Below are 27,487 nucleotides of genomic sequence, written 5' to 3'. Positions count from 1 at the left end.
TGATGAATGGATAAAGAAATTGTGGTTTATATACACAATGGAATACTACGTGGCAATGAGAAAAAATGAAATATGGCCTTTTGTAGCAACATGGATGGAACTGGAGAGTGTGATGCTAAGTGAAATAAGCCATACAGAGAAAGACAGATACCATATGGTTTCACTCTTATGTGGATCCTGAGAAACTTAACAGAAACCCATGGGGGAGGGGAAGAAAAAAAAAAAAAGAGGTTAGAGTGGGAGAGAGCCAAAGCGTAAGAGACTGTTAAAAACTGAGAACAAACTGAGGGTTGATGGGGGGTGGGAGGGAGGGCAGGGTGGGTGATGGGTATTGAGGAGGGCACCTTTTGGGATGAGCACTGGGTGTTGTATGGAAACCAATTTGACAGTAAATTTCATATATTAAAAAATAAAAAAAATAAAATAAAATAAAATAAAAAAAAAAAGAAAGCTGAAAGAAATTAGGGTCAAGATTAATAAAACTTCTACTTACTAGCACAGCTGCTATTCAAACCTAGGGGGAATCTGATCCCAAAGCTTGTGTTCTTGCCTCTGCTAGTTGCTCTCTAACTGGGGTGTATATCAGAGTCACCTGAAAGGCTTGTTAAAACAGCTTTCTGGGTCCCATCTTTGAGTTTCTAATTTAGTCGATCTCTTTTGGGACAAGAATTTGCATTGGTCACAAGTTCTTATGCGATGTTGCTGTTACTGGTTTAGGAACCACACTTTGAGAACCACTGCTCTACACTCTACTGCATCCAGAACATGTCCTATGGACATTTCTTCCATTCTCTGGGACGTGCAGTGGGTAAAGGGACAAGTTTAATGACATCTTGTGGAAACAGTCATACAAATTGATGCATTCTACAATTTAACTGGCCTGGTCCCTAAAAGAGTCGTGGAAACAAATTGCAAAATTTTTAAATTTAAAAAGAGTAAAGGTCCATAACAACTACATGTTGTTAGGAAATTTAATTGGATTCTGGTTTGAGAGAGCAGCTATAGCAGCCATCTTGGAACAACTGGGAACATTTGAATATGTATTATTATGTATTAAATAGTATGAGTACACTCATAGTTTTTTAGGTATGATAATGTCATTGGGGCTATATAGAAGAATGCCCTTATTTTTAAACTTAGAGGCTAAATTATTTAGAACTGAAGAGTCGTGATACCTGTTACTGAAACATCTAAATGGTTCAGTGGTATTTTGAGGTTTTCCAGTTAACATGGAGATTGGGGATGGCCAATCAGATGTAAGTAGAAGCTTCTGAGGAGATCGTTCTTGAATAAAAAGGCAAAGCCTCAGTTATGAAGGGTGGTGAATATGACAGAATATTAACAATTATTGAATATGTAAGTGACATTCTTTCAACTTTTCCTATGTTTTGAAATTTTCAAGTGACATTCTTCCAACTTTTCCTATGTTTTGAAATTTTCACATTAAAAAGTTGAGAGGAAAATCTTAATTTTGCCATTCTTTTCCTCTTGCTCATTTAAAAAAATGTTTTATTTTTGATAGCGCGTGCAAGCATGAGTGGGGGAGGGGGAGAGAGAGAGAGAGAGAGGGAGACAGAGGATCTGAGGCCAGCTCCGTGCTGACAGAAGAGAGATGGATGCAGGGGTCGAACCAGGGAACTGTGAGATCATGACCTGAGTTGAAGTTGGATGCTTAGCTGACTGAGCTACCCAGGTACCCCTCTTGCTCATTTTTGACTAGCTTAGCTAGTTGTAGAATTTTTGATTGACAATTACTTTTCCTCAGCTTTTTAAAAGCATTGGATCTGGGGCACCTGGGTGGCTCAGTCAGTTAAGCATCTGACTTTGGCTCAGGTCATGATCTCGTGGTCCATGAGTTCGAGCCCTGTGTTGGGCTCTGTGCTGACCTCAGAGCCTGGAGCCTGCTTGGGATTCTGACTCCCTCGCTCTCAGCCCCTCCCCCGCTCATGGTCTGTCACTCTCTGGCTCTTAAAAATAAATAAACATTAAAAAAAAAAATTTTTTTAAAGGCGTTGGATCACTGTCTTCTGACTTCCATAATTGCAGTTGGAAAGTTTATTGTGAATCTATAACTTATTATGTTATAGGTAATCTACATTTTTCAGTCTATTTTTAGATCATTTTGCCTTTGGTGTGGATTTTTGACATTGTTATATGTTATTTATGTCTTTGGATTAATTTTCTGTGATAAATCTAAAGGTTCATATCATTTGTCAAATTTGGAAAATCCTCAGTTGTTATCACCTCAAACATCAACTTATGCCCAATTTCTCTATTGTTTTCCTTCAGGATTACTAAACTGATGCTGGACCTTCTGTTTCTAATGTCTCCTTGTCTCAACAGCTAATTAATATTTTCTATCTCTTGCTTTCTCTATACTACATTCTGGGTAGTTTCTTCAAAATCTTTTTTCCATTTTAATATTTTTTTCCTTCATTTCTAGAAATTTTTTTTTTTTTTTTTTTTTTGCTTGTGGTTTTGCAAATCTATGTCATTTCTTTGGCACAGTGTCATGAGTAAAAGGGTTTTGTCTTTGCATCTTTTTTGTACCTCCTTGTGAGGCCTGGCTGTATAGCAGTCACCTTGTAACCATAAATCACACTATGAATAGAACAAAAGATAGATGTATTCTTAAATACTGATATCATTGAACTTTGCACTAACCCTGAACACCCTCCCTTTGTACTATTTGCTATGTGAGAAAAATCTCTATTTCCTTAAGTCAGTGAAGTTGGATTGCTGTTACATGTAAGAAATTAAATTCTAACTAACGAAACATCACTGAAAATATTCAAATTCTACTTGTGTATAATGAGTGTGTGTATATGAATCCAACCTAAATAGTAACAGTGATTACTTCTGGGTGAAGGAATTGTAGATGATCTTTATTTCTTCTTAATATTTTTGCCATATTATCAACAACTTATAGCTTTAATTGGTGAAATTGTCCAGTGATAGTGGTAATAATAATAAACAAAGCTTATTTACTGAGCCTTTTATAGTCACTAGATACTAAAGGAAGAATTTCAAGGTAATATCTCATTATTATCACATTACCTCATTTAATTTAATATACATAAACAGATAAAATTGCATATCACTTTAATTGGACTAATAAAATTGGAGAATATTTATTCACCATGTAGGTAGGGGCTTAGCTTATTGTCAATTGCAGCCATTATTATTATAATCAAAGTAACCAAAAGTCTGAGGAATTTTAATTTCATTTTTCTTCTGGTTTCAAAATACCTGGAGGTATTCTCTGAGCTGGTTTTTGCTTAAACGGTGATCTAGGATTCCAGAAGGCATCTACTTTTCCTCTGAATGCTATTGATTGAACAATATGAGCCTTTTTGTGATTAAAAATGGTGATCATTGATCTTCTTTCCTTCTCTGTAACTTCTGACAAATGCAAATAGTAATGTTAACTTCGTAGCATTATAGAGAAGCAGAGAGATTCAGAAGATAATTGAACACTTGGAAAAATGTGTTTATCTGAACTATGTCATATGTGAACATCCTGTCAGAACTGCGAAGGGCTATCACAGTTATTTCCTTGGAGGTAAAAGAGGCCCCCTAAAGGGTAAAATGTAACATGGTGAGGTTATTTTTGTGGTTCATATAAATGGACATACTAGTTCATCTACAATGTCTAAAGGTGTATTCACAAAGAAATTATCATTGATTATATATGTCTTAATATATATATTTACAGGATTTCAAAGAAAACGATTTTTAGAACTTAAATAGGCCTTAAGAGATTTAGTCCATTTCTCTCATTTTTGAAATAAAACACTAAAATGCTGGGGACAAATGATTTGGCATCCAACACATGTGTGTCAAAATCAGGGCAAGGAGACCAATCCTTATGCTCAGTTAGATGGCCTTTTCAATACAGTGATCAAGAAAAATAATTCCTAAGCTAGGGAAAATTTCAGAACAAACATTTTGAAAATAAATAATTGAAAGTCCATTTACAAAGAAAATTATTTTCAAAGACTTTCAGCATTTTTAAGCTAGTGAGCTAGAAGACTGTCCTTCACTTATTTCTCTGCCAGAGGTGTCCTTACGATTTCGATCAAGCAACTCTACTCCTGGAAGGTGGTAGATTATATATAAACGGTACAGGTTATATTGGCACAAAGGGTTTTGGTAGAGACCTGCAAAGAGAGAATCCAAGTTTAGATGTCAGATTTCAAAACAGGTTTCATGTATCACTTGCTAAAATATGGGAAATTGCAGAATTAATATGAAACATAAGAACATGTAAAACTCTGCTCCATGGACCAAACCAATGGCCCCACTAAAACTCACTTTTCAGAGCGGCCCTTTTTTTCCCATTTGTTAAATACACTCATCCAACAAATATTTCCTGAGTGCTTACTGTATACTAAGAACGGTCCTAGGTGCTGGGGACATAGCGTCTACCCCATCTACCACAAATGATGAAAATTTTAACATGGCTATAAGTTAATTAGTAAAGAAACGACAAGATATCAGCTCTGCGGAGGCCTTAATGCTGCTGTCTGCTGAAGTATTTGTTCCCTCGGTTCTCTTCTAGTCTCAAAGGTCACAAAGGTGGCTGTGTGGAGACGGGCAGAGATGCAGTACACTGATCTAATATCGTTTTCTTCCTCCACTTTAAACCATCGCACGCAGTTCAGATTACATAAATACCAGTGGCGGCTTCAGAGCTCAGCAGGAGCAGAGCTGAACAGGTGCTGATCTTTCGTCTTGTTTACCTCTGGCCAGAAGCACGTGCTTCTGATTTCCTTTATGCAGGTGCTGTGATACCTAATGAATCATGCTGTCTAGTACAGTGGCCGGAGGTGGGAGGCAAGCGCATGTGGAAGAGCTCCTGGCGTTTCTGACGTCACATACTTTAGACATCAGCGTGCAGGTGCATTTAAAAAAAATTTCAACTAAAGTTGTGAGAGTTTTATTTTCGTGGAGTGAGGTATCTTCCCTCTTCTTCCCTAGGTGTGTGAAACAGGGTTACTTTAATACAATGTGAAAGAAAGCTTTCATGATTTCCACTTGAATATCTTTAGCTACTGGATTCTGCCAACGTGCAATTTCTAGAAAAACACTTCGGGAAGATACATCTCGTGAGGAGAACCACTAGGTGGCAGTAGTAGAAAGAGTTCCAGCCGTTGTGCGACTACATCGCTATCACAAAATGGGGCTCGTGTACTGTACATGTTAAATTTAGAAGTAGTGCTCTAGCATTGGACTGTAAAATACAGAGACGCTTGATAAAAGCATGAAAACCCTAAGCATCATAAGCCCAGGAAAGAACAGTTGGCAACATGAAGAAGGTGGGGGAGTGCTTCAAAGACAATGAACTATTTTGATAAAAACTGAAAAAGTTGATCATCTGGATGTTTTCCCTGTAGGTTATAAAACATTTTGATATTTATCATATAAACACAAACTTTTCTGGCTAATGAAACCATTACATGTAGCTATTCCCTGTGGAAAACTTGAGCTTTACAGGGACTTAAAGTAGGCAATGGAAGACACCTGGTACATAATAAACAGAAGCAATCAGAATGAGGAAGGCATAAAAGAAAATGTAGATCCAGGAGCAACAAAGAATTTAAAAGAAAGGAAATATGTATGCATTGGGGGAAATAAGAGGAAAAAATGAAACAAAATTTTCAAGATTTCTTGAGTGACAAAAATGGTTTAAATTGTTAACTTGAAAGGAATTTAAAGTGGTAACAAATAATTATTACTACTGAACAGGGAATAGGACAGATGTATATTAAACCAGTAATAAGGACAGGTTTTTGGGTTTTTTTGTTTGTTTTTTTTTACGTTCATTTATTTTTGAGACAGAGAGAGACAGAGCATGAACGGGGGAGGGTCAGAGAGAGGGAGACACAGAATCTGAAACAGGCTCCAGGCTCTGAGCTGTCAGCACAGAGCCCGGCGCGGGACTCGAACTCACGGACCGCGAGATCATGACCCGAGCCGAAGTCGGCCGCTCACCCGACTGAGCCACCCAGGCGCCCCTAAGGACAGGTTTTAAAAGATCCACAGGGATCATGTATTGGAGCCAGAAAGAGAAAAGAACATCCTACAAGGATGTAAAAGCAAAACACAATTGTTTTTAATGAGAGTTTAGGAGGAAGAAAAAGTCACAGATGCTTCAGTGCGGAAGCCTGTTCTTTGGTTACCGTGTTGGAGAATCACATCTGATGCTTCATAACCCTATCGTACATTAAAGGGGGGGGGGGGGGGATAGTCTGCCGTCGCCTGTGATGTAAATCGAAAATGTAGCTATGACGTTTCCTCTTGGTACACCCTTCCCATTCTCTTTTCCCTCTGAGAACATTCCTATTTCATTTCTTTTGGCTTTTTTTTCCTAGCCTTCAGTTAAGTAACTTCTTTATGTAAATTGAAAACCAAGCTTCGGCTCAACAAAACATCCAATTTAGATTTACTGCTGTTAGATTACTTATAAAGAAGGTGTCTCAATACTGAAGACTTGATGCGTTCATTGTGGCTCACCATTTATCTCATTCTAAAGTAAAATCTAAGTGACAGCAAGTCAGAACACTGGGCTCTTAGCCCAGCCTCTGCTTAAATTAACTTTAAAAAATAGAATTAAATCGTTTGAGAGGCATTTCATCTTTACGATTTTTCACTTTGTTTTTCCTTGCTCTTAAGTTTTAGAAAGAAGCAATCTTATTTCCAAACTCTTTTTCCCCCCTTCCATACTATTAAACACTCAACATTTTGGATTTATGAGTTTTGGATTGATGCTGTAAAATTACCATAAATTAAGTTTCTAAGATATGAAATCAGTTTCCTGTGTCTGAAAGTTCTGAAAGCCTTCCATGATGTATGGGTACATTCCTTTAGAAACTATGAAGCAAAATTGCTTACACTTTCACTTTCAATAGGTTAATACTATTTAATCCACTTTCCCTTTAGGCTACTTATAGAGTACACCTCGGTGGCGCCAGCACTGTCTTGCTTATCTTAATTTGGGATTCTGAGTCTCAGCAATTTACATCTATCCAATAATATATCAAAATGTCTTTACTACCTTACTGCACAGCTTGAATTACATGAGTCACATGTACGAAGCTACTTCTTGAAACAGAAGAGAAAAAAGTTATCTAAATAATTGGCTTCAGTTAATTTTTTAAAACTTTTAAAGCTAAATTGAAAACCATCATTTAAATGAACATTAAGGGTTTTAAGACCCCCTTTGAAGAAAGTTGATGTGATTAATAATGTACCAACATGTTCGCTTTAATAGATGGGGAAAATGATACAGAGAAGTTAAAAGCAGTTATGTTCTGTGTCTGTGCAGAACAGCCTGCAGAAGCGAGTTCAGCTGGCAATGGTCACACACTAAGATTCTGAGGTTCTGGCTCAAGGTTACTTAGCAAGGGCAGCATCTCCGTTGTTTACCACCGTCTTACTTTAACAACATCTGTGGGCCACTGCACACCACGTGCTCGTACTGAATATGGAAATCATCCCTGATTATTAAAAGGCAAACCTGGACTAAAGCAGGGGATGAAGACAGTAGAGGGGTCAGAATATTCTCTTCTTCAAGACAAACAGCAAAGACCCAGTTGGCTCTTGTTATTGGGTGGATTGTTTTGTTTTGTTGTTTGGGAGGGGTGGTCCTGATGGGGTTTGGAGGGGTGGCAGGCGTTCGGAGCTGATGGCCAAGAAAATTTTTGAAGACATTTTTGGTGCAAAAAGGTGATTTTTATTAAAGCTCGGGGACAGGACCTGTGGGCAGAAAGAGCTGCACTGGGGTTGTAAAGAGTGACTGCTTATAGACCATGGAGTTGGGAGAGATGAAGTCAGGAGGAAGTTTCTTAAAGGGTTTCCATATGCTAAAGAAGGTTCATTTACTGGAGGCCTAGATTTTGTCAAGCTGAGGTCGTTTTTTCCTCTAGCAAAGCTTAATCATTGAGATGGTAGGGAGTTCCTGGAGAAGGCTATTGATAAGATTGCTTTTTTTTTTTTTTAATTTACTAAGATATTTGTAAACTGATGGAGACTATTAGTGTAACTGTTTGTTTTCTGCCCTTTCCTTTGTTCTTGGGCAGCTGGGAGTGCCTGGGGAATGTCACATCCCACCTGGGGGCCCAGGTGGTGTATGTGGTGTCAGCTTGCCTTACACTCCCTCATCAGTCCCACTTGAGCCATTTCAGGTAGAGGCTCGAAGGCAGAGGCCATCAAGATCATAGCCCCACCCTGATCTCAGTGTCCCTCTTCAGCCCCTGTCTATTTTCCATCTGCAGTGGACAGGGGCCAAGTGGAAAAGGATAGAAAATGTTGAAGATGGAGTCTGAAGAAAATGGAGACCATCTCTTGACAAGGTCACTCTGTCTCTAATGGTGAATCCTTAAAGGGCTTCTGGGAAGCAAATCTTAAAAATTATGCAATGCTGGGGCGCCTGGGCGGCTCAGATGGGTTAAGCGTCTGACTTCGGTTCAGGTTCATGAGTTTGAGCCCCGCATTGGGCTCTGTGCTGACAGTTCAGAGCCTGGAGTCTGCTTCTGATTCTGTCTCCCTCTCTCTCTGCCCTTCCCCTGCTCATGCTCTGTCTCTCTCCCAAAAATAAATAAACATTAATAAAAAAGTATTTAGAAACTTATGCAATGCAGGTGTCTGAATGTACTTCCCAATAGTGGAGCTTAACGAAACAAAAAATTTGAGAGAAATGAGGAGAGTGAAAGTTTAGGAACAGCAGAATGTAAGTATTTTGTGGCTGCTGCTGGTGGTGTTTTCCTGCTGTGTGCTGGGAGAGAGACAGGGGGACTGAAGGTCAGGGAACATCATTAGCCAGAAAATGGGTCTTTGAAACACGTACCTCCTGATTTAGAAAGAGTTCACAGAAAGGGAGGAAAGAGGAACATGGAGCTGGAGAGGGAGGGTGTGGAAAGGTAGACCGCCTGGAGAGAAGAGGTGGGGCCCTCCTGACTCATCCTGGAAGTCAGGAATTCCAGTTTCCAGGACCTCACACTCGGCAGCTGGGGTAGGCCTCCCTGAAGCTCCGGGCCCTGTGTCTCCTGGGCCATCTCTTGGCAATCCTCCTCTTAAACGCCAAAGGAGGGGAAAATGCCGAAATGGATTAGAAGTTTCCCCTCCAGGCTATTTTCTCACCCTCTGAAGAACTTGTAACTGGAGTGGAATAATAACAACACTTTAGCATTTTATACGGTTTTACAACTTGAAAAGGCAAAAATGTTAACACTTGAAAATATATGGATCTCTCATTTTAATTAATGAGCTGAATCTAATCTGTGATTGCAAATGAGGCTCAGAGAAACTTAATCTGAGCACATTACTGCACAAATGCAATTAGTAGTCTAGTACGTGTGAGACTTTTTCCCATATAATATCTTCAACCAAAATGGGGCAAGTGTTCAAAGTGTGCATATTTGCTACCAAAGCTTTTCTACAAATGTTTTATTTTTGGGTAATTGGACATAGCATTCTCTCCCTTTCAAAAAATGATCCCACTACAAGATTCTCATTTGGAACAATTGTAGTCGTGTAACTTGAATTAGATGGCCATGATTGTAAGTAGAGGTCGCTTCAACTGTTGTGACAGGAAATGATAAGGACGTTATATGACCAGGCTGGCCAACCTAGAGAACTAGAAAAGGCAACCCCACCTCAGGGCTGACACAACTCTGTGCTCACATACTTGCTTAACAAGGGAGACGCAGGCTGGATTGCAGACTCCACTCACTTCTGCACCAAGCACTTTGTTCAGAGCATAATCCTGTTGACTCCCATAGGACAACCTTGATTGGTAACTTCCAAATCTTGTCTTGTAAAATAAATCTGATTAAATTATTGAGTTCGTACATTTAGCAAATTGTCCATTTAGTTGCATATCTAGTTCCGTCTGCTCTCTAAGAAATATTTAGGCTGAAAGTTATAAAACCATAAGCTCCAGACGGGGTCTTTTTTGTTTACTTTTGTGTTTCCGTGTAGCAGAGGGTCATATAGTGAATATATGATAAATATTTATTGAATGAATGAATGAATGAATAAATAAATAAATAAATGATAAATATTTATTAAACAAGTGAATGGATTGATGCTAAACAAAGAAACAAGGCATGAGTTTAAATGTTAACATTTCTTTGTAGTTTGGTTAAGTCTCTGAGACCTGCGTGCCCACCATTAAAGGGGAAATCATTCTAATCAGATCATAGGATTTCTGTGAAGATTTAAATGAGACCATGATAAGAAAGCATATTCTCAACAGGAAAGACATTCAAATATGTTGTGATTATAATGATTATTATTTAAAATGTCATTTTTTTAAAAAGTAGGCTTCCTGCCCAGCACAGAGCCTAAAGCAGGTCTTGAACTCAAGACCCTGAGATCAAGACCTGAGCTGAGATCAAGAAGTCGGGTGTTTAACTGACTGAGCCACCCAGGTGCCCCAAGTTGTTTTTCAAATCTATTTACAACTTAGCAGAATTTTCTAGACTGCATGCATCTCAATTCATTATGTAATTTACATAAACCACAGTAATACCATTTTTGTTTTTATTGCTGCTTCAAAATAACATTAATGTCAAGAAATGCTTTTTCAAAACATGTCTGACGGAGTTAGCTTACTATTTCAGACAATCTTAAGGGCTAGCTATTAGCCCATTTTATGGAAAAATGAAGGTAAGTGAGAGTTCCAGATCAGTCGTTTAATCCCAGAAGCATTTGTTCCGCACAAAAGGGCCAGATAATTCCAATATGCAGGCCAATCCTGACTATTTCCCAGACCTTATCACATTTCATAAATAAACCTGGAGTTATTTGCATGTTAAAAGGTGTCTGAGGGGGCAAGACTGCCATGTGGCCAGCTCCAGGGGACACCATTCAGTGTGTAGGCAATATCAATGTGCCCCTTGGACCTGTACTGTGCAAGAGCTCTGAGAAGAACAAGACAGGAAGTAACCAAAGATGATGAAAACCTAAGTAGAGCAAGCAGAAAAGAAAGGGTGGTGATAGATATGTACTAACTAGTGAGTGGGTGAGGATAATAAGGGAGGGCAAATGGTCTTGACCAACTGCCCAGTTTGTGGCCCGAGTTGGTGTGCTGAGGGGAGGGATGGGGTGTAGGAGTCAACTTAGATTACTGTTTGTTTCCTAAACATCTGTCTTCAACTTCTTTCCAAAGGAAAAATCAACAAGATTTTAGATTAACAATGACAACAACAACAAAACATAGAGCTCACATGAACTTGGTGTCATTTTAACATTGGGGTATGAACAACCTACCTATGAGCACCTAAATCATTTTTCCCCAATACAGTAGGTGTAACTGATTAGCACTGAAAATATATGAAAACTTTAATTACTCTATGAATTGATCTGATCAGAATCTCCACCATCAACACCATTTTACACATACTCAAAACACTGTTTCAGGCAAGTCTGAGAAATAAATAGAAAATAAATAGGAAAAAAACACATCAATTTCACGACATTATGTAAACAAGTCTCCAAACTCTAAAGTTTGAAAGCCCACTCATTGGGCTGAGTGTCTTTTTCCTTGGTACACCCAAAATAATTTGTCTTCTGTTCTACCTGTGTACAGGTTATTTACCCTTCAAGAGTATAAGCTTATTAGGAATGCAAGCCGGTGCAGCCACTCTGGAAAACAGTATGGAGGTTCCTCAAAAAACTAAAAATAGAACTACCTACGACCCAGCAATTGCACTACTAGGTATTTATCCAAGGAACACAAGGATGCTGTTTTGAAGGGACACATGCACCCCCATGTTTATAGCAGCACTGTCCACAATAGCCAAAGTATGGAAAGAGCCCAAATGTCCATCGACAGATGAATGGATAAAGATGTGGTATGTATACACACACACACACACACACACACACACACACACACACACTGGAGTATTACTCGGCAATCAAAAAGAATGAAATCTTGCCATTTGTAACTACATGGATGGAACTGGAGGGTATTATGCTAAGTGAAATTAGAGAAAGACAAATATCATATGACTTCACTCATATGAGGACTTTAAGAGACAAAACAGATGAACATAAGGGAAGGGAAATAAAAATAATATATAAACAGGGAGGGGGACAAAACAGAAGAGACTCAAATATGGAGAACAAACTGAGGGTTACTGGAGGGGTTGTGGGAGGGAGGTAGGGCTAAATGGATAAGGGGCATTAAGGAATCTACTCCCGAAATCATTGTTGCACTATATGCTAACTAATTTGGATGTAAATTTAAAAAAATAAAATTAAAAAAATAGTATGAGCTTATTGAGCAAGAACTATGTATTATTTATTTTTCCAACCCATTTCACACTGCCTTCCACTACGTAGGTCACCTCCTTCTTGGGGGTGATTCAGTATACATGAATGAAATTTTCTGTTCACCCACTGGAAAGCTTTAAAAATTTTTAATTTTTTTGGTGTCAGCTTTATTAATATAATTTGCATACCACATACCACTCATTGTTAAGTATTCAATTCATGTTTTTTAGTATATTCAAAGAGTTGTGCAACCATCATCACAGTTGATTTTAAAACATTTCATCACTCCCAAAAGAACCCCTAATTCTTTAGCTATCACTCCCCAGTCCCCCCTTTCCCTCCCAGCAGTGGACAAACAGAAATCTATTTAAAAATAGTGAACTCTCAGTGTTGTTATCGCAATAGATGTATGTATTCTGGACACATCATATAAATGGAATCACATAATATGTGCAAACATTTATATTTTAAATAAAACCAAACATACAGGTGTAAACATGTAAATCTTTTGTCACTTCCATCATTTCCCTTTGAGATGCCATATCAATTCTCCAAAAAATGTTTTCCACCTGTTATTCTTTCAAAAAAGGATTTTTTAAAACGAATAAGATTTAGTCTTCTTTTCAGGAATATTTAAGTATTTAGTTATACCACTGATCTAATTGAAACTTAAAAAATGCAACCTTTCCTGTGTTACTACTATTTTAACTTATGGCCATATAAATATACAAATGAATACTTAGGCTCTTCAGATTGAGCATTCCCTTTAATTCCTTCACTGTTGCGTCAATGTCCGTTAGCTCATTGTGGTGTAGCAGGAGGATATGCAATGAAGGTAGAGAGTGCAGGCCTGAAAAACATTATTTTGTACAAAATCTTAAATGCTTTTAATGCTAATTAAACATGCCAATTAAACAAAAGCAAAGAACACATTTCAGCTGGTAAAAGGAGTCACTACTAATGATGTGAATTGTCATTGAGAATACAACAAAACATAAGACTTTGAATGATTGAGTGTGATGTGGGAATGTAGAGTCAATTTCTTCCCACTGTTATTGTTTTACATTTTTTCCTGTAGCTATCATTTTTCTGTTTGATTTCAGAGAGGTTATTTTCTTTACTCTTCTTTTTATTGTGTTTTGTTTTGTCACTGTTACTTAGATTTATAAGGCCAATCAAGGGAATAATTACTCATTTGAATTGGTACTTTCCCCGAAATTGCGCAGCTAAATATTTTCTTCACACAATAGGAAGAATATTCACATTACTTTTGTTGATTCTAAATTTCACATTTCCCCGCATTTTTAGCATAAATGAAAGTGGGTTGTGTCTTTACTATAGCCACATCATAGTTGAATTGGAAGATTTTCTTTCTTCACAGTACATGAAATCATGGTGGATCTTTTTTTTTTTTTTAATGTTTATTTATTCTGAGAGTGTCTGTGTGCAAGCAGGGGAGGGGCAGAGAGGGAGATCCCAAGCAGGCTCTGCACTGTCAGTGCAGAGACAGAAGCAGGGCTCCATCGTGCAAACTGTAAGATCATGACCTGAGCAGAAATCAAGAGTAGGATGCCTAATGGACTGAGCCACCCAGGTGCCCCGAACTCACGGTGGATCTTAAAATTTATGGTATTTTGATCCTATGATACATGATATTAAAAAAATGTTTTGTGCTGTACCTTTTGTATTTCATGATCATAGTACATCATGTACTTTTATACCTGACTTGAAACTGTCAGCTTAGATACGTAAAATTAATTCAGAGTGAAAGAGGAATTTGGCAAAAATTATAGTCACTAAAAACATTAAGAGTATTTATAAAATCTTCATAAAGTTTATAAAGTTTGAGTGGCAAAATTTTTATTTAAAAAATTTTTTTTAACGTTTATTTATTATTGAGACAGGGAGAGACAGGGCATGAACAGGGGAGGGTCAGAGAGAGGGAGACACAGAATCTGAAGCAGGCTCCAGGCTCTGAGCTGTCAGCACAGAGCCCGACGCGGGGCTAGAACTCACGGACTGCAAGATCATGACCTGAGCCGAAGTTGGCCGCCCAACCAACTGAGCCACCCAGGCGCCCCCAAAATTTCTATTTAAAACATTCTTTTACATTTTGAATAAGGTATATGACAATATTTCACTAAAACTGTAGTCTAAAGCACATTTCCATCTTTTTTTTTTTTTTTAACATTTATTTATTTTTTGAGAGACAGAGTACGAGCAGGGGAGGGGCAGAGAGAGAGGGAGACACAGAATCCAAAGCAGGCTCCAGGCTTGTCAGCAAAGAGCCCGACCTGGGACTCAAACCCAGGAACTGTGAGATCATGAGCCAAACTCGGCACTTAATTAACTGAGCCACTCAGGCGCCCCTAAAGCACATTTCTTAAAATGAAATGTATATGAGAGCATTTTATTTTTATGTATTTATTTTTTTAATGTTTATTCATTTTTAGAAAGAGAGAAAGAGAGCGCACGCGAGTGGGGAAGGGACAGAAAGAGAAGGAGACACAGAATCCAAAGCAGGCTCCAGGTTCTGACCTGTCAGCACAGAGCCCAATGTGGGTCTTGAACTCACAAACTGCGAGATCATGACTTGACTGGTAATCAGATGCTTAAATGACTGATCCACACAAGCATCCCCATAAGAGCATTAAAAAAAATAGATTTCACTACATATTACCAACAGAAATATTAAAACAGATCATTGCCTGCCATTAGCTATATGATAGTTACCAATTATTACTCAATTGAAAATCTATTCAAACAGCAGAAAAAATGTAAGACATACCTTCTATCTCGAATATGGCATTGTTGTTTAGATATAGTTCTGTCAGACAATAGTTTCTAGTTAGAAATGTTATTCCATGGAGCTGAAAATGAGAGATAATAATATATTTTCTATAGTAATTATATATATAAATGTGTATGTATATACATATATGTATAAAGTTATAATGAGATCATAGAAGTTTGATGTTTGCTGTTATTATTATTTGTCACCTATTGGTTTGGGCCATGATTTCACATCTGGACTGTCTGAGGACTTTGTGATGAAAAGGATGTGTTCAGATCATTGAAGACAAACCTTTCATAATGTCTTGACCAAACGTCTTTGCATGGTTTTCGAGGCCCCTGTAATCTGGCCTAGCCCCTTTGCTCTATCTAATGTTCTCTCCCAGTTCTGCCTCCTGCAGTCTCATTGGAGGTGGTCCCGTGTACCCACTGATTCACCATCACACATTATGGAGTGACTAGTGTGTGCCGCGGGCTCTGTCCTCAACAGTGAAGCCATCTCTGCAGCTGTGTGTGAGTCACGCCTTCTCTTTAGCCTGCTTGACTTTTCTCTCTACATTTCCCATAATTCTTAAGGATCAGCCATTGGCCGGCAGAGTGAATCAAACCATCCTTGAGTGGACCTCCATAGGAGGTGTCCCCTCCTCGGGGGATTTGCTGAAACCATCCTTTGATCTCCTGGCATCTCACTACTGTCTTCTTCTCACCCTGTTTTGACCCACTTTTTGTTTCACGAAACTTGCACCTGCTCCAGCTCTTGGAGTCTATGAACCATCTCTGCTCCTCCAGCTCAGTGTCCTTCTGTAAGCAGATCTCAGTTTAGCAGAGGATGGTGTAATCTGAATGCACACAGGAGGGCAGGCCCAGTGCTAACAGCCTGACCAGCCACAACTCTTAGGGCAAGGAAAGGGCAAGGCACAACATCATCCTGTTGCTTAACAGCCCATCTTTTTAAACAAGGACTTTCTTGACAACCTCCACGCCCATGAACCTCCATTGTCTTGACCACTCCCACACTTCATTTGACTTCTACAGTTAATCACTTGCTTGCTAGTTTTATGTCTTCATTAAGGAAAGGAAAACCATATTTCTTCGGTATCTTATTGCCTCCACCCCCTCCCCCATTTTCCTAACAATATGGTGAAGTCACATCTTATTTTTAAGATCAGTTTTGAAATTTAGTTATATGAACTGCAAAGAGTCAAAAGCACTCTTGAAATTCCTCAAATGAACCATTAAGTACTATACCCAGGAAATGGGGTATTCCACTCTAAACTGAATGTCAGAAGTGGCTCTGTTACTCTACCAAAACTCCATTAAAAAAAAAAAATTGACTCTATGACTTGGGTAAAATTTAACAATTTGTTTGAGTTGTGAGGACGGATGAGTCAGAGGCAGGGCGGTATCTTCTAAAAGCTGCAGGTAAGTGAAATATAAGGCTATCTGTCTACTTAGTACAGGATCTATCAGGGAGACTATTCCCATTAATAGTTATTGACCAAGTGCTTCGTATTTTATAAATACAAAAGTATATGCTCATGATTATACATTAGTTTTAAGTGTTTATTAAAGCTTATCATAGGAATTATTATCAGTGAAATGTTTTTGGCCTTTGATGGATTGATTCAGATAGATGCCAACCGTGTGATTAAGTGAGGATTCATTGCGAATTTTAGTCACGCCCTCTCATAGCTCAGAAAAGCTATGTTAGATTTGTGTCCCAAGTTGCACAACTGATTTCTTTAATGAATTGTTTTTTATTTTTCTGTTGTTGTTATATTTGCAACATTTGCAAATTATGAAGCTATAAAAGGCACATGTGCTGTTTATCTCATCATTTCACAGATTCATCTGCACCAAATTATGTCAGCGCCCATGCAGGAGGACCACCAGTAATTTCACCACAGCTTTTGTTAGGTCATACGAGGGGCTGTGTTCTTCCCAGGTAGGAGACCTACCAACACAATGAGGGGCGGATCCCAGTTGGCTTCCTATCCCTTTCTACTCTTCCTTCTGGCCTCCTGACAGCAACTCACTGCCTTCCTTCCCCTTACCACTCCCTGATCTAATGATAGCCACACCCGACATAAATATAGAAAACAAACCCCATTGGAAAGCATGACTTTGTCTTCTCTTCTTTTCCAGTTGCCTGCCCGACCACACATTGACAGAACATTTCTAATTAGTCAGGGCTTTAATTTCTCTTGCATTACTTATTAACGCAGGAAGAATACTAATAAACTCCATAATTTCATCTTGATTATAGCATCACAGTTTTCACAAGAGCATTAATGTCATTGTACCATGATGACTGGGATTTTAAGACTGCACTGTTTGTTGGGGTGAGATGCATAGGAGAATGGGGAGGAAAGAGATAAAGCCAGATCATGAGGACCCTGGGAGCTATTACAAGATTTTGTGCACAGGAGTGTTACTGTTCAATTTTATTTTAGAAAGAAAATGGCAGAGAAGAAAATGGTTTAGAAAGGATAGTAAGTATAATGGGAGGAGTTGAAAAAAAAAAAAAAGGTGTTACGCTAATTCAGAAGAATATATGGTGGCCCAGAGTAAAGTAATGACAGGGAGAAGAGAGGTAGAGGGTATTGAGAGAGAGACAGCTCTAAGGTGGAATTCACAAGACTGAATAGGCATTGCAATGTAGTAAGCTGTTGAAGGCAAGATCTAGGCATGAGAATTGGACACATGCTGATTGTTCTGACATTCATACTGACAGTGTTAAAGTAAAACGTTATTATAATTATCCATTTAGAAAAGTCTACGCTATTAATTCTAAGGATCGCCTTAGGATTTATATTGGATGTGACATTTCACAAATCATTTATTTTAGCTCAAGACTTGGCACATAACAAATGCTCAATAAATCACAGCTATTATTATTTCACCATTATTATCATTATTATTATTATTATTATTATTATTTTTAGAGAGAGAGTTGAGAGTACTTAAAGCACTTACAGGTAACCACTGAAGTACTAGTGGAGAAAAAATTATGCCAGCATGAATTTAGAATTGAAGAGGCATTCATTTATTTATTTTTAAATGTTTATTTCTTTTGGGGGAGAGAGAGAGAGAGAGGAAGCACAAGCTGGGAAAAAGGAGAGAGAGAGGAAGAGAGAGAGAATCGCAAGCAGGCTCCACACTGTCAGCACAGAACCAGATGTGGGGCATGATCCCACAAACTGAGATCACGACCTGAGCCAAAATCAAGAGTTGGACACTTAACCGACTGAGTCACCCAGGAGCCCCATGGAGGCATTCTTTTAGAACAGGGCTTCTCCACCTCTACAACTACTGACATTTTGGGCCAGAATATTCTTTGTTGGGGTTGGGAGGGCTGTCCTGTGCATTATAGTATGTTTAACAGCAAATCTAGTCTCTATCCACTAGATGCCAGTAGCACACACACACTCCACTTGTGACAGTCAAAAATGTCTCCAGAGAGTGCCACATGTCCCCTTGCAGGGGAAAGAATGGGGGTGGGGGTCTGTGTGCAAAGTCACTGCTGGTTGATAACTGCTGATTTAGAGTCAAGGGAAGAGGGAAGAGTCATATTTATTAAATGCTAACTATTAGTTGGCCCCTGACCTAGATGTTTTTACAGACATGATCTAGTGTGATGCTTACAATAGCCCTTTGTTATTTGTTTTATCCCTTATTTATCTAGGAGGAAACTGAGGCTCCGTGAAGTTAACCAACTTTCTCAAGGTAACAACAGAGCAAGGATTAAAATCCAAGTCTGTCTGACTCTTGGATCAAAAACTGGCCTATAGTACACCATAATTTGGTTCCTTAAAAAAGAGGAACCTCTATATAAAGTAACCAGAAGACATTAATTTGAACATACATACTTTGAAGTAATAGAAAATATTATCAGTTTAAGTAATGGAAAATACTCTATAAATTATTTTTCTACTATATCAGCAATGTTTTTCACCAAAAATCATATTTAAAATATACCCAAAAATATTTGGTGTGAAACTGACAAAAAATAGAAGAGAATTAATCTCTAAACATATATGTCCAGTATATACTGAGCCAACTAAAATTCCATGATGTATATTGTAAAGCTACTTGAAAAAAAGGTAGTAATCCAAATAATTCTTTACCAATATTTAAAATAGCACATTAAATATTATTATTTCATTTTTCAAATGCTCTAAGCCGTTTTTAGAACAAGGTATGTTTTATATAAATGAATAAATAAATATATTTATACCCAAACCTTATTGAAAGAACCAATTAAAGTTGTATATATTGGCTTTTGGAATATTTTTCATCACTCAATCTAAAAGTTTCCATTACTCAAACTAAGAGTATTTTCTATTCAAAATATTTTCAAATTAATGTCTTCTGGATGATACGTATATCAATTTATTTAATCTTCATGATAAACTCATAAGGTAAGAGTACTATCATTACCTTATTTTAAGAAGTGAAACTGAGGTACAGAACTGTTGAGTAACTTGTCCAAGATTACACAGCTAGCATATGGCAGAACTGAGGTTGACTCAGGCTCCAGCGTCCTTGCTGGGAACCACTGCACTTCATTACCATCCAGAGTAGGAAGCTGAGCTGTCAGTCAAGCTCATTTCCAGGCTCAGCTTGAGTCACTGGCTTGACTTGCCCCATTCACTTGATCTAATGTTGATCTCTTGGGTAATATGGGTATCTCTCAAAAATTGCTTGCACCTGGCTGACCTACAACCTACCAAGTTTCAAAAACCTAGGGGCAAATCACCATAGGCCAGTGATTAAAAAACACGATGGGGGGTGGTGGGGGCAGCGCCTGGGTGGCTCAGTTGGTTGAGTGTCCAACTTCCGTTCAGGTCATGATCTCACGCCTATGGGTTTGAGCCCCACATTGGGTTCTGTGCTGACAGCTCAGAGCCTGGAGCCTGCTTTGGATTCTGTGTTTCCCTATCTCTCTGCCCCTCCCCTGCTCGTGTTCTGTCTCCCTCTCTCTCTCTCTCTCTCTCTCTCTGTCTCTCAAAAAATAAAATAAAGTGTTAAAAAATTTTAAAAAATGATGAAATTCTATAATTATGTGTTACTTAAAAGGGTATATTGTTGTATGTTTGATGACAGAAATCACAATATCTCCTAAATTTACATAAATGTCTAAGTATTAGTTGGGTAGAGTTTTAATAATACATATTGAATTATGTAGGAGAAGAAAAGAAAAAAGTCAATATACTTCCAGGATTCCTAAGTTCATTTTTATGGTGCTATTGTAGAAGAAATGAAAACAATGCATTCATTTGTATCTCAGTTCAAAATATGTACAATATGTGAAAATAAAATCTATACATTAAAAATATTCAGGAATAACTATATTTATCCAATACAAAGACTTTTATTCTCATGTTTTCCCCTCTGTATTCCATGTTATTGAAATTTTTGTATATGCCCTTTTACAAAATAGGTTACATTTTTTGGTTAAATCATTTTAAATCATAACTAGATACACAGTGTAGATATCTATGAATTTCATAACCATTCAGTGAAGCCTTATTTAGGTTATTTATGTTGATTTACTTTTTTGAAGAAGTTTTAAATATTTGGCAAAACATAATTCTCTCAACAAAGTTGACATAAAGGATAGAATTAATGTTGACCTGAGGCAACAGAAACATGTAAGAGCCCAAATTATATGGAATGCATGTTAGTTCATTTTATTCCTTAACAGTTCTTATGCTCTGCCATGGGATTTGTGCTGCTCTAAATTTGTTTTTCAGAGCAAGGTATGTTATATATAAATGAATATATAATATATATATCCAAACCTTATTGAAAGAACCAACTAAAATTCCATGATATATGTTGTAAAGCTACTTGAAAAAAAGTAGTAATTCAAGAACTCTTTACAAATATTTTAAACAGCACATTAAAAATAATTATTTCTTTTTTCAAATTGTGAATTGCTAATTTTGAGCATCAATGTCCCTTCCTAAAATAATCAGATTTGTGCTATTTACAAAATTCTCAATATGTGCTGAATGCTTGGGAGATAGGAAAGAGTAACGTATCTTAATGGTGTAGAAGAATGAGTCCAGGATCTTTCTTTCTTTCTTTTTTTTTAATGTTTATTTATTTTTGAGAGAGAGAGAGAAAGAGAGAGACAGAACATGAACAGGGGAGGGGCAGAGAGAGAGGGAGCCACAGAATCAGAAGCAGGCTCCGGGCTCCACGCTGTCAGCACAGAGCCCATCGTGGGGCTTGAACTCACAAATCTTTATATCATGACCTGAGCCAAAGTTGGATGCTCAACCGAGTGAGCCACCCAGGTGTCCCAGAGTCCAGCATCTTTCTCAAAGCAATTTTGCTTATTTTAATCTGACCATTCTCTGGTTAGTTAGTATGGAATATGTTATTATAAATAAGTATTTCAATTATTTTTTACATGATGAAGTTTATGAACAATACCTTTGCCAGAAGAGGTACTTTTATTTAGATTTAGTTTGTAAAATGTGTCACCTATTTGGTCTTTGCTACATGGCAGAAACTCAGATTCCATTTTGACAGTTGCTTGGTGAAGCAACATACGGGTTTTTCATCAAGTGCTTCTTCTAATCTGAGACAAATGAAATATACCCAAGTACTGGCCGTTCTTCCAGAAATAAAAGGATACTAGCATTGTGGCACCAATATTAAGAGTTCATTATTGGGGCACCTGGGTGGCTCCATCGGTTGTGCGTCCGACTTTGGCTCAGGTCATGATCTCACAGTTCATGGGTTCGAGCCCTGCATCAGGTTCTGTGCAGACCGCTTGCTCAGAACCTGGAGCCTGCTTCGGATTCTGTGTCTCCTTCTCTCTCTGCCCCTCCCCAACTCACGCTTTGTCTCACTCTGTTCCTCAAAAATAAATAAATGTAAAAAAAAATTTTTAAAAAAGAGTTCATTATTGAATGAATTAAAAAACAATTTTTGAGGTGATGAGCCCAAACACAAAAAGATCAAAAGTATAGACCACTTGAAAGTGTAGTATAAAATGCAAATCACTCAACTTCTCATGGAAGGTTGGTAAGGATTAGCTGTGGACCTAAAATTCCCTCAGTCAGTTATTCTAGAAGATGAGACAAAGAAGGGGGTATTTAAAGGGCCTCGGTTAATGTGCATGTAAGAGCAGCGACCTCCCACTAATTACATGAGGAGAGATGAGAAAAGGTGACCCAGAAATGGAGGTGCTGCAGAATTAGTGAATATCTATGCAGTATGAGGAAGAAATGGGCCCTCAGAGAGCATAATAAAGGAACCAGAGTTGCCTGAGCAAACCTAGGAAAGCTGGGGAATTGGAAGCAACTTTTACCTATTGAATCTGCAAGTCCAGGGTCAGATTAGATGCTCCAGTTTTATCACCCACTAGAGAATGATGAGGAAACATACACCTGCTTCTAGCTATGTTAGGTTCCAAATACACCAAACTACATTCATTGCCTCCCAAGAGTATAGCTTTCTCATATTCCATTCCAGGTAGTTTGCAAATGCCATGCCCTTACCATGAGTAGAGAGAGCCACTCCCTCCGCCCTTCTTAATTTTATCGTGAGACCAGGTACCATCACATTTATTGTTACATTCTGTCAGTAGGCTAACCGTAAGTACAAAACGAGCCACATCAGATAGGATGTTTTGGCTTCAGGTAACTTCTGAGCTGAACTCAAACTGGCACATAGATGAGAACATTTATTACCCCACATACCAAGAAGTCCAGAGGCTATGAGAGCCTCAGTCCTAGTATCACAATGAGTCCCTGGGCTGTACTTTTCTCTAAATGTTGCTTACATTCTCATGCTGAGAGAATGGTTCCTGGCTTCCTATCTAGGCAAGAAATTATCGAGGAACCAAGGGACCTCTCTTCTAGTGCTCCCTTTTAGGACTGAGGAAACGTCTCACAGAAGCCTCCTAGCAGATGCCTCCTCTGTCTCTATTACCATAATTGGGTTATGTGCCCATTCATTGACTAGCCACTCACAAGGAGGATGGGATTATCCCGATTGGCTTAGACAGTATAGGATCCATTCCCTGCAACTGGTGATGCGGTATCTACCTGATTAAAAAAGAGAAGTATGTACAAAAACCTAAATTCAGATTCTGCTGTTTAGGTAAAAAGAAAGAATGGATATTGGATGGACAACCAATAATATCCAATACACATTCCTCAACAAAATTCTTGAGTATAAAAGAGTAAACAACAAAGATGTGTTCATTTTACTTTACCACTTTGTGCCTTGGTTTTTCCTAAATAGAGGGTAGTTCAAGATACTCTCTAATGTAAGAACAATGCCAGTCACAGATTCTGGTCATTGTTAACAAAATGTTGCAATTCTAAATATTTACATTCCTGTGTCAGTGTTGATGTTTTTCACTGTATTTTCACACATCATTTCAATGCTGGTATATTAACTTCTTTGCGGTCATCCTAGAGCTATCTAGATTTTAAAGAAAAGTAATAATCGTGGGGCTCCTGGGTGGCTCAGTTGGTTAAGGGTCTGACTTCGGCTCAGGTCATGATCTCATGGTTAGTGGGTTCGAGCCCACAGCAGGCTTTATGCTGACAGCCCAGAACCTGGAGCCTGCTTCAGATTCTGTGTCTCCCCCTCTCTCTGCCCCTCCCCCGTTCACGCTCTGTCTCTCTCGCTCTCTCTCTCTCTCTCAGAAATAAGTAAACATTAAAAAAAATAAAATTAAATAAAAAATAAAGAAAAGTAATAATCAAAATTTTACACATGGATTTTGTTGAAGTACTATCATAGCTAATATGTTCATTGGAGTTTGGGATCCTGAATAAGACTTCTTTTTTTTAAATTAATTAATTTTTGAGAGAGAGAGAGAGAGCACAGGAATGAGCAAGGGGCAGAGAGAGAGGCAATCCCATGAGGTGCAGAGGGAGATAAAGAGAGGGAGAGAGAGTGCAGAGCCCAGAGCAGGGCTTGAGCTCACCCAAAGTGGGGCCTCAACTCACTGTCCGTGAGATCATGACCTAAGCAGAAGCCAGATGTTTAACCAACTGAGTCACCCAGGTGCCCCCTAAATTAAGGCTTTAATTTTTCATGGACTATAAGTATTCAGCAGCTTAGCAACCAGCCAATTATTGACCCATAGGAAAACTTACAGGAGTTCATTTATTTATCGAATGAACACCGGATTTTTGGATAAGGTATCTTTTCATTGCTATATGAACTAAGTAAGTCTATTTTTTAAATGAACAAAGTTAAATGATGATGATGTTGGAAATAATATAGTGAGTTTGTTGAATGTACATAACCAGGCACATGAAGAGAAATCAGCCTCCTCCATTCCTTCCCCACCCACTGCCCTTCAGAAACAAAAGAAAGTAAAATAGTTGAGTGCGTGTACCATCCTTTCCTATGTATATAATGTGTCTCAAGTCAATTGTGTGAAAATTCAATGACTGGAAATGGGATAGTGTTCACTAACACAAAGCTAAAAGATATTTAAGAATCCCTAATTATATCTTTCCCTGTAGACACATTGCTGATATTTGTACACGTTCTTTCCTTCAGAGATGAACACCACAAGAGGCACACGTGAAAAACAAAGAGTAGTCAGTTTGGCCATGCTTCTGATGATTTCCGTCTTTTTCTAATCAGAGGTCGCACACTGTGACCCAGGATCATTTTTGGCAGAGTGTTTAAAAGAGTTTTAAACTTGCGTGCCCTTAGGTGGTGCGTACACTTTCCATTTCAGTTGCTAGTCGCCTGGGCCTTGAAGGTGATTTGTTTGTTCTCTCAGAAATCATTTCAAGCTCATGAGACTTATACTTACACTTAATATGAGAAGCACTTTCATTTTCCATTTCCCACTTAGTTAGTTAAGAAAAAAAAAAGAGAAGACTGAAAATGCCATGTAATATTGAAATGCTTGTATAAACATGACTGCTTAGGGATTCTGTGCTTTGAGTCGGGACTACTGTTGACAAGCAGACTACTGCTGAAAACTGAAATTATTTCTTTTTTTTTTTCAACTTTTTTTTTTTTTTTTTTAATTTATTTTTGGGACAGAGAGAGACAGAGCATGAACGGGGGAGGGGCAGAGAGAGGGAGACACAGAATCTGAAACAGGCTCCAGGCTCTGAGCCGTCAGCCCAGAGCCTGACGCGGGGCTCGAACTCACGGACCGCGAGATCGTGACCTGGCTGAAGTCGGACGCTTAACCGACTGTGCCACCCAGGCGCCCCAAATTATTTCTTTTTAATCAGCTGGTATTTGAAAGTCGAAATTCAGAATGTTAAGATTGGATCATGAGTTCATAATGAACAAAACACAAGCTGTTGGAAAGTCAAATTTTTGAAAGTTGAGAATAACCGACTGATGATTGTCTAAGCTCGCATTTTAGTTCAGTTCTGCTCTTTGCCTTGGAAAGAACTTGGAGCCCCGGCCAGGCACCCACTATGGGGGAGGCAGTGGGAGGGCACTGCCTCCCAAACTCTAGCCTCCAAGAGAACCTTTAAGGGCCATACTCAGTGAACTTCCCTGCAGTTGGGGACATGGTGGCTTACCGTCTGGCACTTCCTGAGAAAGTAGATTGGCTTAGGTCACTGGGAGGTGACCACCTGCTTGGCTTCTGACAGCAGGAAAAAGGTGTGTGAGTGCTGGGAAGTGCATGCCAGACCACTGAAGGAATATTGATCTGGGGTACTTTACAAGGGATCCTGCCCAAGGGCGTAGTTTGCCACAGCCCAGAAACTGTCAGTTTCAGGTACCACTGGGATAAAAGGGGAGGAGGAGCTGGGAGAGGCCAACGAAGAGGAATTAGACTTGAAAAAACCTACTTTGGAATAATCCATTAAAAGAAAAAAAGTTGACTTTACACATCTGTTAGTACCAGAGGGTACAGATCATGTAAGAATTTTGTTTCTTACTTAAATTAGGAGTATAGAATATTAATACTTTTAAAGATTAGCTTCATCAAAAACATGAAATTAAGATTGTGATTTAATTATAGAGCTATTTAAAGATAAAATAGAACTACCTTATTGTGATGTAGCCATAAGTATTTTAATTTTTTAAACCTAGAGAGATCAATGACTTCCGTCAGTTCCCTGGAAAGGAATGAAAAAAATTAACATTAGCAACAATTAATTTAATTTAATTTAATTTAATTTAATTTAATTTAACTATTAATTAGCAACAATTAATTTATTCATGGGTAAGGTGGGTTATATAGTAGGTCTTTGGAATAACTGTAAAGGCCTCTGTCTTTGTTCTTTCAAAGTTGTTGGCACACCTCTCTACTAATTTCCAAAATACCATCGCTATACTTCATTCATTTGAATTAAGATTTTGTCAGCCAGTTAAAGAAAATACTTAAGGAAAACATTTGATCACATTCCTAGAAATTTACATCTCATTGTGATTACATTTATTGGCACTACAATTAAAAAAGGAGATTTGGGGGCACCTGGGTGGCTCAGTTGGTTGAGTGTCCGACTTCAGTTCAGGTCACGATCTCACAGTTTGTGAGTTCGAGCCCCGCTTTGGACTCTGTGCTGAGAGCTCAGAGCCTGGAAGCTGCTTCAGTATCTGTGTCTCCCTTCCTTTCTGTCCCTACCCCGCTCACTCGTTTGCACTTTCTCTCTCTCTCTCTTTCAAAAATAAATATTTAAAAAAAAAAAAAAAAGGTTTTACTGGGTACAGGGCAGAGGGGGAAAAGTGAGTGTGGAAGACCTTGGACTTGCACATAAATGTGGAAAACACCATCAGCTCCTACTTCCACAATGTCTTTGAGGTTCTTACTTTGGGGTTGTCCAGATCTTGGCCACATTGTACTTAAGACGTGGAAATGGCAGTATGTCAAAAGACAGAGACTAGGTAGTGTTTTACTCTTCCTTTGTTGTTTATTAAATATGGGATCAAAATATCACCATCCTTTTTGAATTATACAGGTGGTCCTGAGTCCTGTTGCTATGTGGCTCACTCAGCAAAGGGACAGGCCTGGGGTGGAGAGGGGGAATTATCAGTGAAGTGGGCAAAATCCTGAGAATAGTCAGCCCTTGACTGCTATGGGCTCAAATATTCAGATCTCTTTTATTTCTAATGGAAGAAACTGTGTGCCCAGGCTGGGTATGTACACATATATGTCTTTATCAAACACTGGCATAGAGCACACACTCTGTGGCAGGCACTTTTCTAAGCCCTTAAAAATCGTTAATGTTAATTAATGTTATATACATTAACTCATTGGTGGTAACATCCTTTCACAAATTTTTGTGTTTTTTTTTTTTTAGCTTTGCGACACTGAGGGACTAGTATTTTCCTATTTTTTGTGAAAACGTATTTTCTAAATCATGCAAACAACATTTCTAAACAAAAGCAACTTTCTCACCAACTTTTCACGTGGAGAGATTTCAAAATTCAGAAAAGTTGAAGGAAT

General features: G+C 38.4%; 1 protein-coding gene across 7 annotated transcripts in view; it reads right to left on the bottom strand.

Moving 5' to 3' along the window:
- The window catches only part of LRRC72 (leucine rich repeat containing 72), a 48,221-nt gene that overhangs the window by 11,238 nt on the left and 9,496 nt on the right, over positions 1 to 27,487 (bottom strand). For 3 of the 7 annotated variants that reach the window (XM_042919351.1, XM_042919377.1, XM_042919389.1), the window contains exons 3-7: positions 26,087 to 26,156; positions 15,071 to 15,152; positions 13,022 to 13,132; positions 4,071 to 4,160; positions 3,250 to 3,402 (exon numbers count right to left, since the gene is read on the bottom strand). In XM_042919351.1, coding sequence (XP_042775285.1) covers positions 3,250 to 3,402; positions 4,071 to 4,160; positions 13,022 to 13,132; positions 15,071 to 15,152; positions 26,087 to 26,156 — 506 coding nt within the window. Of the gene's footprint in view, positions 1 to 1,175; positions 1,285 to 3,249; positions 3,403 to 4,070; positions 4,161 to 9,122; positions 9,160 to 9,688; positions 9,829 to 13,021; positions 13,133 to 15,070; positions 15,153 to 26,086; positions 26,157 to 27,487 lie in introns of those variants that run through there. The other 4 variants (XM_042919359.1, XM_042919398.1, XM_042919407.1 and 1 more) reach the window with 4 other exon arrangements.

The sequence above is a fragment of the Panthera leo genome, chromosome A2 (genome assembly GCF_018350215.1).
Source record: "Panthera leo isolate Ple1 chromosome A2, P.leo_Ple1_pat1.1, whole genome shotgun sequence".
NCBI classification, from domain to species: domain Eukaryota; kingdom Metazoa; phylum Chordata; class Mammalia; order Carnivora; family Felidae; genus Panthera; species Panthera leo.
The sequence above is the reverse complement of the archived record's forward strand: the minus strand, read 5'-3'. Positions and strand labels throughout refer to the sequence as shown.